Source organism: Fukomys damarensis, unplaced genomic scaffold (assembly GCF_012274545.1).
Source record: "Fukomys damarensis isolate Sample0158 unplaced genomic scaffold, DMR_v1.0_HiC HiC_scaffold_25, whole genome shotgun sequence".
Classification (NCBI taxonomy): Eukaryota; Metazoa; Chordata; class Mammalia; order Rodentia; family Bathyergidae; genus Fukomys; species Fukomys damarensis.
Window position 1 is genome coordinate 21,045,239 of NW_022900937.1, and position 18,319 is coordinate 21,063,557.

An 18,319-nucleotide genomic window follows, 5' to 3' on the forward strand; every position below is an offset into this window, starting at 1 on the left:
CAATACCTATAGCTCTAGCTTAGTAAATGTCATTTTTATACAGTATTCCATTTTGATTATAATTAAGCATTCTTTTTTTTTCTTTAACAATCATATTGTTTCTAATTTTTTTAGAAATACACAATGGGCCAGATAACATTTTTATACTTTTTGTTTATTTATATGTAACAGTTTACCTGAGGGACAGACATGCTTTCAGAAGTTTTTGGTCATAATCTACAGTAACAAAATCGACATTGAAATGTAATTATTGTATGTATACTTATATGGTTGCATTATAAATAATGGAAGCAAGCATTTCATGAACGTATACCAACTTTGCCTTCAGTCTGTTCCAGCATGTCCTATTCTATTCTGTCTCTTATTAAGGCCTCAAAAAGTGTGGGCCTCAACCTAGTGATTTCTTGACCAATGAGGAATTGGTTGCAACCTGCATTCTGAAAACTGTGTATTGGCAGATACCTGAGCAGAGCATCACTAGATCGCAGAATTATCTGGCACATCATCCACTCAAGCAGATATTGCCAAGTGGTCTCAGGAGGCCCCACCAGGTTATGCTTCCATCAAGAGTACCTGAGAGTCGTGCGGCTTCTCACCTGTGTTAACATTTGATATCAGCAGACCTTTTACTTTTACAAATCTTGTAACTATGGAATTTTACTACTTTGAGATTTTAATTTTAATTTTTCAGTGAGGTTGAATGATTTTCATATTTTTTTCTCTTTTGATATTGAGATGCTGCGCCTGTGAACAGACTGATTCTGTGCCATTTTAATAGGATAGTTTTTGTCCTATTGATCTGTAGTATTTCTTGTGTGTGTGTGTGTGTGCTGTGATGGACCAAAATTAGAATTATCAATAGTTTTCTCTATTGTTTCCACTTTTTGTATGAAAAATCCTACCCTATATTCTGAGGACATAAAGGTATTTCTGTATATTTTCTACTGAAAGTTTATTTTTTTTTTACATTTAGATCTTTTATCTATTTTTGAATTGATTTTTGTCTATGATTTGAAGATGAAATCCAGTTTCTTTTTTTCTCTTTACCCCACTCCCTTTCTAGTTGGATAAGCCATTGTCCTAACACCATTTATTGAAAAGTGAGTTCTCTCTTATGGCAAAATCTCCATCTATCTGTCAAAACAAATTATATAAATCTGCAGATCTATGCCTGGGCTCCCGAGTTTAACTGATTACTATCCATATGTAACATGTAACATATCTTGGTAACAGTAGCTTTCTGTTATGTAACATCTCAGTGACATTAACTTTCTACTGTGTTACATATCTCAGTAACAGTAGCTTTCTGCTCTGTAACATGTCTTGATGACAGTAGCTTTCTATTATGTCTCAAGTGGTAGTAGTTTGAGTTTTCCAACATCCCCTTCCCTTCTCTTTCCTTCACTTCCCCATCTCTCTTTCCTCTTGCCTCTTTCCTCTTCACATCCAATTCTCACTCTCCTCACTTTTTTACCCTCCCTCACACACTCTCTCTCTCTCTCTCTCTCTCTCTTTTCCTTCCCTTAAAATAAATCAGTTGGGCCTATGTTTATCCATATAGAGTCTAGAAATCGCATGTCAACTTTAATGAAAAACTCTGCTTTTCTGTGTGATTAGCATTTCTTTGAATTTGAAGACAACTGACATTTTTATGATTTTGAGTCTTTCAGTTCATTTAATTATTTTATAGTTTTCTGCATAGATAGATTATATACTTTTTGTTAGATTTCATCCTGTAGCTATCTTATATTTTATTATTATAATTTTTTGGTAAGAAATAGATTTCTTACAGTTGCTAATGTATGGGAACAACTGTAGTTCATTGATCTTATACCTAACAACCTTGCTCTAAACACTTAATTCTAATAATACATCTATAAATTATGTCAAGTTTTCTATTAGACAGTTGTAATTTATTTTGCAAATAATGAGTTTTCCTCTAATATTTGATATTTTTGTTATTTATTTGACTGCTTGTGACCCCCACAAACACTGATATTCATACATTGAAACCTAAACAGCAATGCAGGGATATTAGGAGGTGGCCACTAGGTGACTAGGTGATTGGGACTGGTGCCTTTATAGGAGGCTTACAGAAGCTTGTCACTCTTCCGCCACATGAGGACACCTAGAAGATGCCAGCTATGAGGGGTGACCCCTCTCTAGACTCTTGAATGTGATGACACCATGACCTTGTCCTTCCCAGTCTCCAGAACTATGAGCACTGGATTCTGTTGTTTATAAATTACCCAATCTAAGGTATTTTGTTATTGCAACCTAAATACACTAAGACCATTTTATTGTTCTTCTGGCTTGACTGAGCTAGAAGAGCTTCAAGTCCAAAGCTGAGCAGGAAGGTGCAGGTAGACATTCTCCTCTTCTGCCAGCTTTACTGGAAACGCATCACTAACTGCATCCACTGGGTACAGTTTATCAGTCTGAAGAAATTATCTCCTAGTTTTGGTTTCTTTGGAGATTATAAGTGATTATTGGATTTTACTAAAATATTTTTCTGCACATCTATATTAATCACATAGATTCTCTTCTGTTTAATCTATTTATAAATTATTTTTTTTAAAGATTTTTAAGTCATTCTAGAATTTTGGTCACATATTATGGACAATATTTTATATACATTCCTAGATGCTTTTTGCTAATATTTTACTAGAAATATCACATCAATGATAATAAATGACATTGGCTTATAATTTCTTTTCCTTTTCTTCTTCTGGTATCAGTGCTATATGAGCCTCTTAGATTAAATTGGTGATTGTCTCTTATCTTTATAATCTCTCATTTCCCATTTAGATTTCCCACTGGACATGAATCTCAGTTTATATGAGATAAAAATGACCCATTCTTTGGGTATTCAGAAGTTTTCTGTAAAATAGACTGGGTCATTTTGACTATTGATTTAGTAACAATAATGTTTATCTGTTTTGATGTTTTCATGGTTTCCCTCCTTTTTTTGTCTTTATTTTGACTGCTTTATTATCATGCTCTTCTTGTTCCTTTTAATAACATTTTTCTGTGCTTTCTTTTTCTTGACTAATAGTGTATATTTTACTAGTGGTTTCAAATAACCAGCTTGTGATTTGGTTGATAGCGTTTAAAAAGTATAATTTTGTTGATGTTTGTTGTCATCATTCTTGTTTTCTTCTTTCTTCTATTTTCTTGTGTTAGATATTTCATATTCTAGTTTTCAGTCTTTTAAATTTTACAGTTATATATTTCCCTCTAGGAACAATTTTATCTTTTTCCCATAGGTCTTGAATTTTTATTATCATTTAATTTAAAATCTATTTTGTGTTTCATTAGGATTTCTTCTTTCATTATGTTATTTATAAGTACACTTAAAAAGTTTGAAAATAATAGATTTCTTATTTTTATAACATTCTTTTTAAAAATTATTGCATGATGATCAGTGAAAGTTGGTTACATGTAATTGGTTTTTTGAGGTTTGTAAAAGTTGATTCATTGCCTGGTACATGATCAATATTTATAGTCAAACTATATTTGTCTTTTTTATGTTCAGTACTTTGAAGCTATGCTCTTGATGCACAAAAGTTTGAAAAAATCATTCCTTTTATTGTTATATATTAATCTATTTATTACTAACTTCTTCATTAAGCAGATATTTTATGATCTGGGCCACATGCCAGGCACTGTTTTAGGTACCTGGGATATATCAGGATGCTGATAATACTTATTGCCTAAATGTTTGTTTAATCTACTGTGAACACCAGCATTCTTTCTGTTATTTTTTCTGGCATTTTTTCCTTAATAAACTTTGAAATTTTTTAATTTGACATAATTTCAGAAAATATTATAATAGTACACAGTTAAAGTCCACTTAACTCCAAATTTTATAATAATTTGCTATATTCCCTCTACTTTCTCTCTCTTGGCTTCTCCCTTATTCTCTATCAATTTATATGTATTTTTTTGGTCAGCCATTGAAGAGTAAGTTGTAGACATGATGCTCCTTTATCACTACATTATTCAGAATATATTTTCTAAAAATAAGGAATTCTCTAGTCCTGGTACTATTATCAAAATCAGGAAATGAACAGCCTGGTCTTATTTAATCTTCAGGTCCCATTTAGATATTGCCATTTGTCCCAGTAGAGTCCTTTATGAGAAAATCTAACACTGCACATTCCATTGAGCTGTTAAACACATCTCCTTAGCCTTCTTTAATCTGGAAGCGTCGCTGAGTCTTGGTATTGAGGAGACACTGACATTTGTGAGGACTCCTAGCCTGAGACTTTGTGAAGAAACATCCCTCAGTTTGGGCTGGTTTAATGGTGTTTTCTCCTGTTAGATAGATTCAGCTCATGTCCTTTTGGCAGGACTGTCACAGAATGATGCCAAGTTCTTCTCAGTGCATGACATCAGATATTCTTTAACTTTCAACCTTTTTCTTATTAAAAAAAATGCACAGCTCCTTTTTAAACATCCAGTCAGAGAATTGATCTTTAATGCTGCAAATTTAGTCTATTACACTACTTGTGATCACTGACATATTCAGATTTGTTACCTCAGTGTTATTTCATGCTTCATATTTGACCTTTTTGTGTTGTTTTTTTTCCTTGTGCCTTATTTTGGGTTGATAGGGTTTTCTTTATTATTTTTTATTTACCTTAATAGTTACTTTTAATATTTTAAAATACACATTTGATTAAACTATAGAGTTGATGCACGGCTCTGCCTTCTTTTCAGATAAGCACCTTGGAATCATTTAATTCAGGAACCTTGCCCCCATTTACAGATTTGTGTTGCTGAGTTATCTTCTATATTTTACTCCCCAAATCAGGTATTTTAATTGCTGCTATTTTCAATCAACTGCTTATTTGGGCCCATCCCTCTTTGTCTGTATCTCAGTCTGTTTTCTTCCCAAAATACATCATTTATAAAAAGTCCTTTAAGATAATTTTAGTGATAGTAAATGCTCTCAGTTTTTGTTTGTCAAAATGTGCTTATTTTGCTTTTATTCAAGACTTAAGATTGTTCCTGGCTGACAGTTCTTCTCCCAGGTATTTGAAGATCACATTCCATTGTTTTTGAGATTTTATTATTGTCATTAAAATATCCATTTTTTGTTGTTGTAGGGATGGACTTGGCCTTGTAGGGATGGACTTCTTTTTCTGGTTACTTTTAAGATTATAAGATTTCTTTTTGAAGTCTTTCAATTCAATGAAATGTTTTAGATGTAGAACCATCATATTTCATTAATTTGAGATGTACATATTTTTCCATATTTTAACAACTGAAATCAGGATATATTTGATAACCTATAACATCTTAAAATCACTGTTGGATAGGCTACAACAATTTTTCTGCCTACATACATGTAAACTTGGTTATATATGTTTATACTGGTGTCATTTCAATTGTTGTTACATGCTATGAGTTTAATCACATTTCAGAATATATCTAAAAGATTATACCATGACTTGGCAGTGAAATCAGACATTATTCTGTATTCAAAAAAGCATGGAATAGCAAAAATATTAATATAATATTACTAAAACAGGTGTTTTTCATTGGAAGAATGATAATTCCACCTCTTCTTGCTTCTTAATAATGAAATATTTCACAAGAAAGATAACCCTGTACAGTATTGGTAGAGCTGTGTTACACTGTATTACTGACGTAGGTCCAGGGACATTGCCTATCATGTGCCAAGCAATGTGACTGAGGGCAGCAGAAATTGAACAGTCCTTCTGGAGTAGATAAAAGAAATTTCAAACAAAGGAACTGTGTGAATGGTTCATATTGGTTATTTCTTTATCTTGTAATATCAAAATGTACAGAATGAATATCAGTAATTTGGAAGAAAATCCTGTAGGTAATAATATAGCACTTATAAGGTATATCATATCATCTGTGTTCTTTTTTGTTTGTTTGTTTTGTTTTGGTACCAGGGATTGAACTCAGAACCTTGTGCTTTTGAGTCAGGCAGTGGAACCACTGAGCTAAATCCTGGCCCCATCTGTGTTCTTAATGGCATGAAAAACAATACTGTTGAAAATCATAAGACACTGTTAGTTGAAAAGTGACTCAGGACCTCAGTTTTGTAGTGCACACCTGTAATCCCAGCCCTTGGGAGGCTGAGACAGGAGAATCATCATGAGTTCAGGGTCTGCTTGAACTATGTAGAGAGATCTTGTCTAAAAAAAAAAAAGCCTCAGAAGTTTAAATGTGAAGACTGTCCCTTGTATTTTTTTTTTGAGGTTATCATTTAGATGCATTAAAACGTATAATCTTCTTCCTTTTTCTTTACTTTATTTTGTTTGTCAATACTGAAGGTCGAGCTCAGGGCCTCAAGGATGCTAGGCAAATGCCCTGCCACTGAGCTACCTCCCAGCCCCTCAAAAATGTACGATCTTCACTATGCAGTTATTGATTTGTTTATGAGTACTTTTGTGTAACTACCATCCAGAACAAGATATTTAAGATAGGTAAGTTCCCTTGGGTACCTTCTTAGTTCCCAGATATTCCAATTTTGATTTCTATGGATTTATTTTACCTGCATTGAACTTTATAAAAGGATATACAACCCTGTAGTACATAACAGCAGGATCCATCCTGAGAAAGGCATCCTTTTGTTGTTGTTCATGCATCACAAGCTCGCATACACAGAGATGATACAGCCTACTCCACACACCTAGACTGCATAGTGTGTACCATTGTCTACATGGTTAGCCTTTGGCTGAAACGTCATGGTTAAAGTCACCGTTGGACAGGTTACAGTAGTTTCATTGCCTAAACATCATTGTGTGGACATGACTGTGTATAAAGGATGTGTACTCTTTGGTCTACGCAGCATGTTTTGATATGCTCCCATTTTGCTATGTGTAGTTTTAAAAAAAAAATTGCTGTGTTATAGTCCATTGTAGAAATATTAAATATAGTTTGCTTATTCATTTTTTCTGTTCACAAGCATCTTGGTTATTTCTAATTTTTGGTTTTTTAAAATAAAGCTGCTATAGATATCCTTCTAGTCTTTTGTTTTGGTAATATAAATCCTTATTTCTCTAAGGTAAATACATAGGAGTATCATTACTGGGCCATAGAGTAAATAAATGTCTGAATTTTCAAAATGGCCTAAATTTATTAGTTGCTAATTTTATTAGAAACTAGATTTATTAGAAACAATTGGAACTGTCAACTTTTATAATTTTGACACTTCTATGATTCTTATTGAGTTATAATTTGCATATCTGATGACTAAAGATGTACATCTTTTCAGGCATCTTGTCACTGTTCATGAAGTTCCACGTCATATTTATTTCCCATATTTTAAAAATTGAGTTACTTTTCATGATTCTAGATTTTCCTTTGATATATGTATTGAGTATTTTTTTCCTCCATGACTTGTCTTTTTACTTTTTTATTTGCCATGTAAAACCTGAAGGCATTAAAATTTATTAAATGATGCAATAACAACAGAATTCTTTATTATTTAACATCAGATAAGCAAATAGCATCAGCAAAGCAATATTAACTTGCATGCATGTATTTAAAATTACTCTGAATACATCTTCCTTTGCATAAACAGCTCATTTTTTTGTCATTTTACTTTTTTAAACAGTAGTTTTGGTATGTAAAGGCTTTAAATTTTAATGAGGTACTTGTTTGTTTTCTTTTATCATTAGTATCTTTCTGTCCTGAGAAATCTTTGTCTATCCCAATGTTATGACTATATTGTATTGTGTTTTATTGTATATGGCTTATAGTTTTATCTTCTCATTTTATTCTTTGTTCCACTTTTAATCAATTTTATCTATGCTACAAGTTAGGAGGTTATAGTTCACTTTCCCACATAGGGTTATTTATTTTCTTAATCATCTTTTTTTTTTAAAGTCTTTGTTTTCCTCATTAAATTGAATTGGCATCTTTGTCAAAATCAAGTGAAAATCAAATGGATCCTTTTCTGGACCTTCTATTCTGTTCCATTTTTTTTCTACCACTGTATTCCAGTTTTATTGTACGTGGAGGCATTTTGGAAGTTTAATACATTTGTTTTGCATAATTTTCTTTTAGTATCCACAAGCATGTTATTTGGCAAAAAATATGGTTAAATAAATCTAAAGAGCTCTTTAAGTAATAATAAAATAAAAATTCTAAATGACAGATTATTCTACTCCAGGTCAATCATAAATTTATGTTCTTCAAGTGCTACATAAAGTAGCTGTAAAGTGATATTTGAGATTTGACAAAATATGATAATTTTATTACATACCTAATACTTGTGTTTCCTGAATCTGCAGATTATATCTTTCATTAATGTGGGAACATTCTGCACTATATTTTCAAATATTACATCTTCTATTTTCTTTTTCTACTAATTAAACATAGACTAGATATATTATTGACCTTCTCATCTTATTCTTTGCTTCTTAATCATTTATAATTTCCATCACTCTAATTTCTGTTGAATTTTTAAACTCTTATTGTATCTCTAGTTCTGCCTTTGAATTTACTTTCTTCTCAGCTTGTTTAGTCTAATTTTTCATCTACCCGTTGAGTTTTTCATAATGATCATTCTTATTTGTTTGTGAAAGTTCTGCATGAAGTATTTGTTTTTTTGTTGTTTGTTTGTTAATAAATGCTCAGGTTCATTATTTATAGTGCCTTACTTTTCTCCTACCTTGATTTCTTTCATTTCTCTAATAGTTTTAAAAATAGATGTCACATTGTTTTTTTTGAGTTATTTTACTTTCAAAATTATTTTGGCAGGTCTGCCTGGAATTTTAACTGAATTTTATGATAATTTTTTTCTTCGTTGGTTTGTTGTCTGGGATATTCAGAATGCTGCAAAGCTTGCACTGAGTTTTTGTCTTTTCAGATAATTGTGCCAGGAGTATTAGAGGCATGAATTCCAGGGAATCAGATTTTTTGTGACAGGTTCCCTTTGCTCATTCTTGTGATATAAATTTGAAGTACAAATTCAAATCAAGAAGGGTCTATAATTATGAAATTGAGGCTTTTTATCAAATCCAACTCCTCTTTATTATAAGGACTAGGAATCTCCCTCCTTAGCTTATCAGTGCTTGCTTACTAGTATGATTTTAGTTTCCCTTTAGTTTTTTCTGTGGGGGGATTATACCAGTGTGTAGAAGAAAACCAGTTCAGAAGAGTAGGCTATGGCTGGCTTGACTGATTCTGATTCTTGTGTCTTGGCTAGTAAAGGAGTACAAGAAGGAAGCAGATAAGCACCTCAGTGTTTTGGGGTAACAGGGGCAGATAATGAACTTTTTCATTGGCATTTAAATGTATGAATAGAATTGTCATTGTGATGGCTTATGCCTCTTATTCCTCTTATAATGTGGTTGTGTAGCAAAATGATGACTGTAGCAAGTAGTTATTTTGGAATTAATTTAGTAAGTCGTTTTCTGAAAAGGAGCACTTTTTTCTTTTTTCTGCTTTCAAACTTGTTTGACAACTTCTTAATAAATCCATTGTGGTTCTAAAAGTAATTATTCAATGAAGTTTTGCTCTAACTTTTTTTGGTAACAAAAATGAGAGTAACTGTAATTTGATTATATTGGCTTTTGTCCCATTTGATGCATGCCCAAACCCCTATGTCTTCACCCTGCTTCTTCCTAATTCCTCTGTAGGAAGATGTTCTAAAAATAGCTTGAGTAATAGATGTTCCACACAGGGTCAGATTGCTGAATCATTTAGTTCTGCAGAGTTCAAGAATATAGAAAACAGTGTGTGAGGGGAGTAGACAAGCAGGTTCCTTAGATGGAACATTCATTATTTTTCTGAAAAATAATAAATATTCCCTGTATGTAAACACTTTATGTTATCTCTTTTTTTCTCATTTAGGTATGTTAACATTCTGACTGTTTAGTAATTGTTTCTCTGCTTCTGAAACAGAGTATGTCCTGAAAAAAAATGTTGGGAGTGTTTAATGCTTGACAATAAAGTAAATGTATTGATTTTTTTGTAAAATAGAAGATGATTTAGCTTTCTTATATAATTCCTAAACACTTGTTCTCCTTTATCATTCCAAAATAATTACAATTATATTTTAGGGATAAGCACATTGAGGAATGCTAGCCCCACCACCAGAATAACCTGTTGAGAAAGCAAAGCTTAAAGCACCCTGTCTCGACAGGGTTATGTTTGGTCATGTTTTCGAGGCAAAGACAGGTATTTACTTTTGAGATTTCTTAGAGTTCTAGTTTAGGGTGGATCTTTCAAAATAGGGGCTTCAATATAATTAATAAATATATGCTATAATAGATTAGGATTGGTGAACAGAGCAAGGTGAGACTTTCAAAGTGCGTTTTGGACATGGTATTAAACTTATGTTTTCCATGGGATTAATAACTGTATCATTCTCCCATCAATTTAACTAACATTAATTAATATCCAAGAGCCCAACAAAATTTCTCTTTCTGTAGGGACAGATATCAAGTGTCTATGCTTCACTTACGCCCTGGGAGACATTCTTCCTCTGGTCTCCTGTCCTATGTCCCTGATCTAGGCTGGGTGTTCTTAGGGCAGACATGTAGATGTCCCCCTTAGAATTCTGTTTGCCTCTCTCAGTGGAGAATCCTGGATCTTACATATTTTCCATCTGTAGTTTACTTTCTCATATTTCTTCTAGTAGTTTTTAACATGTCTTTTTTCTATAAATATTCCATATATAGATAATTAGTATTATTGATTCTTTTTTTGGTACTGGGGATTGAACTTGTGCTTGAGAGTCAGGTGGTGGCACCTCTGAGCTAAATCTGTGACCCCAATAATTATTAGTATTTTACTCTGTATACAGAGAGGCACCTCAAGGAGATGATCCAAGAAGTAAGGCAACCCACCAAGGAAATTTGGCTACAGTATTATTAAAAGAACTCAAAAAAAAAAAAAAGGATCTCATATCTGTGGATAGCTTTGTCAGGGGTGGCCCTGGGAATGATGACATCTCATGAATGGTGTACATAGTCAGTGTTTTGTTTTGTTTTGTTTTGTTTTTAGCACTGAGGATCGAACTTGGGTCCTTGTGCTTGGGAAGCAGGTGGTGGCACCACAGAGCTAAATCCCCGGCCCCATAGCCAGTGTTTTGATCATGGGCAATTTAGGACTTCAGGACTTGAGAGAAAGTTGGAGAATATTATTCAGGGAAGGTTGAAGAGTATCTTAAGCCAGCTTTACTTTTCCTGTGCTCTCTCAACAACCACTAAGAAGTGACGCTGCCACAACACTATTACTTGTATTTTCTTTGTGTAACAAGATTTTTAAAAGAAACAAATGCAGCATTGTAGGAAAAGGTAGGGTTATCTCTAATTTCAAAGTGCTTACCTAATCTCTTACTGAAGTCTTGAAAATGATAGTTTTAAGATGGGAGAAAGATAACTTGTGGAATAGTAGAACAAACTTTGGTTAGGTTTAAGTGTTAGTCACAATAATTTAAAGTGTATATACTTATATTTGTATTACTCAAACTCATAAAACTAGGAATTGTTATCAGTGGTATTGCCCTTAAAAATGCCCTTAAAAAAACTTCTCACTATTTTCTGTGAGAAGTGGCAATGTGCTGTATGTTAAGAGCAGAGTGTTGGAATTCACGATAACTGAGTCTGCCCTGTCCCAGCCCCTAGGATAGAATGTACCTCTGGGCCACCTCCCATCCCTCCCTCTTCCTGCCCCAAAGACCTCAGCTGTTCACTGTTTCACAAATGAAATATGTGACTGTGAACTAAGTAGTTACTAAGCTTCCTCTTTAGATCCTGTTATTCCGGTATTTGTCATGCTTTTCAGAACATTTGTGGTTTTTTACCTGCTTAAGGAAATTAGGTAGTTTTGCTTGTATTTATTTTGTAATTATGTTTAAATCATCATTTGAGCCTATGTCAATATTTGCTAAGGGTAACTATTTAAAAGTAGCAGTGTGCTTTTACCTATTGTTTGATCACACTAAGATCTTCTGGTCTGTGCTAAGACCTAAGACGGGAGATTGCCCTCACAGTGCCCTTCAGTGACCCTTGCTGTGATCTGCTTTTAATTTTATGGGGGAATTGTCAGTGTATTGGTTCATTTGTAACTGAGTGGTAGATTCCCAAAGGTCTGAAAATAATATGGTCAACAGCTTTGAAATTCTTACTATTGTTTGAAAAGCTAATGGTATAAATTTAAACGGCAAAGCTTTGGAACGGCTTCCTTTTAACAGTGACTTTTAACAAATGTTTGATCACACTGTGCCTGTGCTCCAGTAAATGCTGAAGTAGCACTTTGGCATCTTTCCTGAAAGCATGCTTAAAGAGGCTGGCTGCAGCATCTCCCTCGTTCTCACAGCGCTCTCCACCTTGCAAGTGGTGCAGATCCTTCTGCGGATGCACTGATCACCTCCCATTTGGTCTGCAGTGGGGAAGAACAGAGTTCAGAGTCCAGTAGAAATCAGTGATGTAGCTAGGTGGCAGGAAATACAGATGACTATGTATTTCAACAGCTGAGCCAAAGGCATTCAGAATAGGGTTTTCTCTTTCAACTGATCATTTTTTGCTTTCTGTTTCCTTCTAGAGAGATGTGGATAATTTGCCCAGCCTCCAACGTCTGTTTCTCAGCTTCAACAATATATCTAGGTAAGTGGAAACTCCCAGCTTGTTGTTATTAATAACTTGATTGTGTGGACTCTAGTGCTTTGAGATTGTAAGCACCTTGAAGAATTTTATTGACATGGAAGTCTATAAATTTGAAAATGATAGGATAATTTTATGACAAACTTCCTTCTGGGAAAATGAAGCTCTTATCCAAACACTTCTGCTGCTAAAATGATGAAATTGGTATAGCATGTGCTTTTTACTTAGTTATACTTTTAGAGCTGCTCTTTTGTAATACATTTTATACTTGGAAATTTCAGCATATATTGTGCTGTCCTTTGTTTGACATTTGCTGCACTAGTCCGTTCAGTTAGAATTTATTTCATAAATTATCACCTACAGTTTGTATTTTGTATAGCAATTAAGCAGTTTTGATAAATCAGGCTACGTTTGCCACTGAGCTGTATGCTAATCAGGCCATAACTACTATTTAACTTAGTATCTTCTTGGAAGTAATGCCTGTAATAGAGGTCTATTGGAGTATGTAAATGTAGAAATTTTGTTTCCCAGATATATAACTCATATCCTCTTTTATATTGTGATGATATTTTAATCAGTGTCAAACTGGAAGATTTCAGAACTGAAGCTGAGGCATACAGTCAAATTTTGCAATGCAAAAATGCCCCCACTTCTTCCCTAACTCCTCCTTTCTTCTCCTCTGTCTTTCTCCCTTGTCAGAGAGGTAGGATTTCTTTTCACTGGCTTCTGAGTTTGAAGGAGGCTTTGTGACTGCCCTCAGTTCTTCAGCTTCCCTTTCAGACTGTTCTTTCAACCTGATTTTATAGGAGGGTAAACATTAAGCGTGCAATAGTTTAAAATCCATTATCTCTTCCTGAACTCTAGCTCTGTGCTTCTGATTTTTAAAACCAGTGTATCTTTGGTGCACGTTTTTCTGCTCACACCTTTTTCTTCCTGTGTCATTCTTAAGTATTCACCGCATTTTCCTGTACTGTATTTCTAAATGGTAGAGATTATGTCAAGGTGGTAAGCTTTGCAGAGAGACATTATCACAAAGAAAATTCTTGTAGTATTTCTTTTTTTCTCTTCTGTGGAAAAGTATTAAAGTTTTATGATAGGCTTTTCATATTCGTCTCAGTTTACACTGACTGCATGCAGTACTCTCTAGCTGCCTTTCTCCCTTGTCAGAGAGGTAGGGTTTCTTCTCATTGCATCAGAAGGGATACTCAGTTTTCTTGAGGGAATTTCTACCTGAAGACCACTAACAACTTGTTAGAGAAGAGAATATATTAGCTGTTTAAGGTACTGAGAACCCTTAGATTTAAACCTGTGATAGAACTCAATACTTCTTTTTTACTTCCTGTCCTGTTTATGGGGGTGCATTTAAAGGGATGCAAGCATGGTCATATGGGGGTTATGATGCTCTCAGGTCCCTAGGATACCGGAACTTCTGCACTCCTAAATTTCTGGCTGGTAGGGAGTTGGTCTTAGTTTCTTGTATATGAGGGACTTTCAAAATCTGTGAGTTCCATCCACCCTGCAAAATAAAAATAAGATTAATGGGAGGCTGCTGTGTAGCTTGTCTGCAAAGCACTCACCTAACATAACCTGAAGCTCTGGGTTTGATCCCCAGCATTGCAAAACAAACAAAAATTTTAAAAATCTCTGTTGGGTTTGGTAATGCATACCTGTAATCCCAGTTTCTCAGGAGGCTGAGGTAGGAGGATTGTGTTTGAGGCCAGCTTGGGCTACATAGCAAGACTCCCATCTCAGACAAAATGAAATGAAAAAGATTAATGTGATAAATATTTATAACTATCTGTTTAAAAAGCATGATTCCTTAAGAAATTGAGACAGAAGTGAGCCAACAATTTCAAGATTTTCATTTTCATACTGATTACTTACTATGTTTCTGCACAGACTTAGCCTTATACCTACTTCTAGTGTTTTCAGCGGCTGCCATGAGTCAGTGTAGATTTTCTACTCTGTTTCTGCAAAGGGAAAGTCTGAGGGGAGGAATCAGAGAAGGAGAGGACAGAGGTGGGGAGGGAGAGAGAGAGAGGAAGAGAGGAAGAGGGCGCACACACCTTGGAAAGATTTGTGTAAACTTTACTGAAGACACGCTATATCTCAGTGTCTAGGCTAGCAGAAGACCTGTAGTGATAATTATGGTATCTTTTCAGGACCCTGTTGCCAGGTTTTGAGTTCAGTGGCCCAGGAGTACCAGAGGTCAGTATTCTTAGATAACATCCAACAAATAAAATTATCCAACTGTATAACCTTTTGGGTGGGTGAGAGACAAAAATATATTAACTGTTATGTTGCAGGACTTCCTAGGTTTTACCAGGTGGTCCCTTTGCATCAACTATTCCATTCCCAGGAGAAATATATGTTTCCAAATGTGATGGCACACCGTGGGATTCAGAGAGTTCCAGCGTGGGGTGCATAAGTACCTACATTGAATGGTGGGTTCATTGTGAATGTGATGGACAGAATTCCTTTTTGTATGCTTGCCTACAGATATGAGAACAGTGTATTTAGTTCTATCAATAAGTGTCTTTCTTAGTTACTTTTCTCATTGCTAAGACAAAATACCCAACTCCCAAAGTTAAAAGAGGAAAGGTTTATTTTAGCTCACAGTTTGTAGAGGTTTCAGTCCATAGTCAGCCAGCTTTAAGGCAGAATGGCACAGCAGAGGAGAAACAGTCTGTGGCAAGCAGGCAGGGAACAGTGAAGCAGCAAGCAACAGCAAGCCTGCTTTCCTTCTCCCCTATATGTTCTATCCGGAGTGTAAGCCTGTTGGTTGTATACCCAGCATGGAGCTTTCATTATCCACCCCCTCAATCCCAGCATCACACCCTTAATCCCAGTATCACACCCTTAATTCACATTCATATACCCTAGTCCAGCCACCTTCAAAATTTCCCACCTATGACTGCATGAGACTTTGAGGGGACATTTAGGTACAAGCCATAACAGCAAGCATGTGAGATGTTTAGAGAATGAATGACATGTCTCATCTCTCTAAATAGAACCAATGTTTCTGGTTCAATATTCCTCAAAATATTCATAGTCTAATGAGAAAGACAGAGTCCTACATAGCTAATTATACTACACAATGTTAGACTTAGTTATAGTGATATGTAGAAATAATTGGAGAGCAGCAGGGGATACAAGTCAGCCTGGGGAGAGAAGACAAGGAAGCCTTCCCAGGAGGAGATGGTATTTGGCTGAGCTCTAAGTGAAGGCTATTTCACTTAGAAAAGAAAAGGGTACTTAATATATTCCAAATGGGGCACAGCATAGTGCTAGGTCTACCCTTTGGGAACTTGTAATGAAATCCCAGCCTTTCCCTCTCCCTGCCTGTACACTAACCCTGTGTCCCCCTTAGCCCATACATTTATAGGGGTACTGCTAAAGCCCATTTCCTGATGACCACTCTGAGAGAACTATTCTGTGGTTAACCAGGAGGGTCAGTTATATCTAATTAATTCTTCAGATATGGTAATTCCATTGCTTGGCTCTTCAAGGGTGGTAGTTGGTTGTTTTTGCTTTGCTTTTCCTGACTTTCATGATCTTAATTTCTGAGTAGTCTATTATAGCTTACTCAGGTTTTTGCTTTGTTTTGTTTTAGTGAAACATTTTATTGAATTTACTTTTTTCCTTGGAGTTGGGACCTATATTTGTTATTTATTTATTTATTTTGGTATCGGGGATCAAACTCAGGTCCTTGTTGCTTGTAAGGCAGGCACTGGAACCACTGAGTTAAATCCCTGGCCCTATATTTGTTATTTAAATAAAACAAACAAACATGCTTATCCTTTTTTGTTGTTGTTGTTCCTTTATTTCTGTGGTATTTTGGCTGGTAGTTCATATTTATAAATTAGGTTCTACCAGATGGATTTATTTCCTCAACATAAGTTAAAAATTTGCTATGAATGCCGATTATGAGTACTGTACAGGATCTCTGTGTGCAGAGATTGTAGGGAAGGAGGGGGAGGACAACCACTTGGTGTTTGAGTTTGCTTTGGGATGTGTACACACCAGAGACTTGCTTTCTGGGAGTTGAGGATCTTTGCTCATCTTGGCCACCAAAACTTACCTGGAACACTGTCTCCTTCTCTCATCACTTCCAACCAAGGGATAGTTCAGGAGTTAGCCGGTCTAAAAGTGAAAGGTAGAAGAGTGTTAACAAGCCCTTTGATACGTGCCTGGGCAACTGACCCATGTCCACTCTAACACATGCTGCTGCCTCTGACCTAGCGACTATTCTAAAGCTCTGCCTGTGACGCTTACTCACATTGTAATGCTCTTGTCCTTTTTAGATGCTTCAGCAAGTGGATTTGTACTCATTCATCTGCTTTGTTTCTTCCAGAACTTCTTTAGTGTTCTGGTTTATCAACAGAACTCCTTTTGGGTTTCCAGTACTGTTGTCGATATGTTCATACTTTTATGTTCAATCACTCCAAAGTGCATTTGAAAATGTGGTAAGGTAAGAGCGTGTGCTCAGGGAGCTGTGATCATAGCCTTCTTTCCCTTGAGTTATTTCCTCGAATGGCTACACATAAAGTTACCTTTGGAAGCTTTAAAAATGCATAGTCCATGGTTCACTGCCAGATATTCTGCTTCAGTAAATTTGCAGTGGGGAAGGGGTCTCTATTTTATTGAAATTTCTCAGAGGGTTCTAATGTGCAGCTCAGTGCTAGATTTTAGAACTACTATTTATGTGGCCTCAAAATGAGACGGTTAACTTAGAGATCTCCATTTTATACAAAATTTCTCCTACCCTTTAGAAAGAAAAACTTTTTAAACAAAAATATTTGTTAGGGATAAATGCTTGCTACCTTCAGCAAGAGGTACTTTATGATCTGTGGCCAAACAGGTTCATTTCTAGTGAGGCAGTTGCAGAATTCTGCTGTTTACTGTAAGACTAAGCTCTAATTGATTCATCTCCATTATCTACCTTTAATTCTCCAATGTAGAAAGTGTTTTTCAGGTTTGTTTTGTTTTTTAAAGAAAGGAAAGAAGACTCTCATAATTCTAGTGCCTCGATTGCCTAGAAGGATATGGTTGTTTTTAGTTCTAGAGAAGAGGGGAAATTGCTATGAATGGGAGTGGAATTAAGAATTCATCATTGTGAAATGTCTGCTTAGGACCCTTGGTCTGATGTGTTTTTTAAATTGTGGTAAAATACACATAGCATGAAATTATCATCGTTTTTTTTTCTTTTTATTGAGTTTATTGGTACAATCTAGGTATACAATACAATTACATTCATCATTGGGATTCTGTATCTGTACATAACAGGTCTTGATTCTCATTTTTTCCCCTTGTCCCTGCCCTTCCTTCACCCCCTCCTCCCCTCCCCATTTACAAACACTATTTCCATTTTTTCTCATATTTTTTTCCTCTCCCTTATTACCTTTCCCCCACCCTTCCCACTTTCCCTACACCTTTAGCCCTTTACTTCCTATTTCACATTATTAATTATCTCATTAGGATCCTGTGTACTATTATAGTTTTTCACACCAAAGAAACTATTCGGTATTTCAGTTAAAGAAATCCCTGTATGAACATTAAAAATAGGGAATCCTAAAATAAAACTAAAAAGGAAAGTAAAAGAGAAAAGGCAATGATGTAACATTAAAATAATCCTTAATTCTGGAGATGAAAATGGTCCCTGAACATATTTAAATTGCTTCTTGCTCTTATAGTCTTATCTTATTCTTTTTTTCATTATTTAG

General features: G+C 35.0%; 1 protein-coding gene across 5 annotated transcripts in view; it reads left to right on the plus strand.

Moving 5' to 3' along the window:
- Lrrc49 (leucine rich repeat containing 49) overlaps window positions 1-18,319 on the plus strand; it is a 136,301-nt gene that overhangs the window by 26,401 nt on the left and 91,581 nt on the right. For 4 of the 5 annotated variants that reach the window (XM_033756001.1, XM_033756002.1, XM_019208033.2 and 1 more), the window contains one exon: window positions 12,538-12,599. In XM_033756001.1, coding sequence (XP_033611892.1) covers window positions 12,538-12,599 — 62 coding nt within the window. Of the gene's footprint in view, window positions 1-12,537; window positions 12,600-14,754; window positions 14,805-18,319 lie in introns of those variants that run through there. The other variant, XM_033756003.1, reaches the window with a different exon arrangement.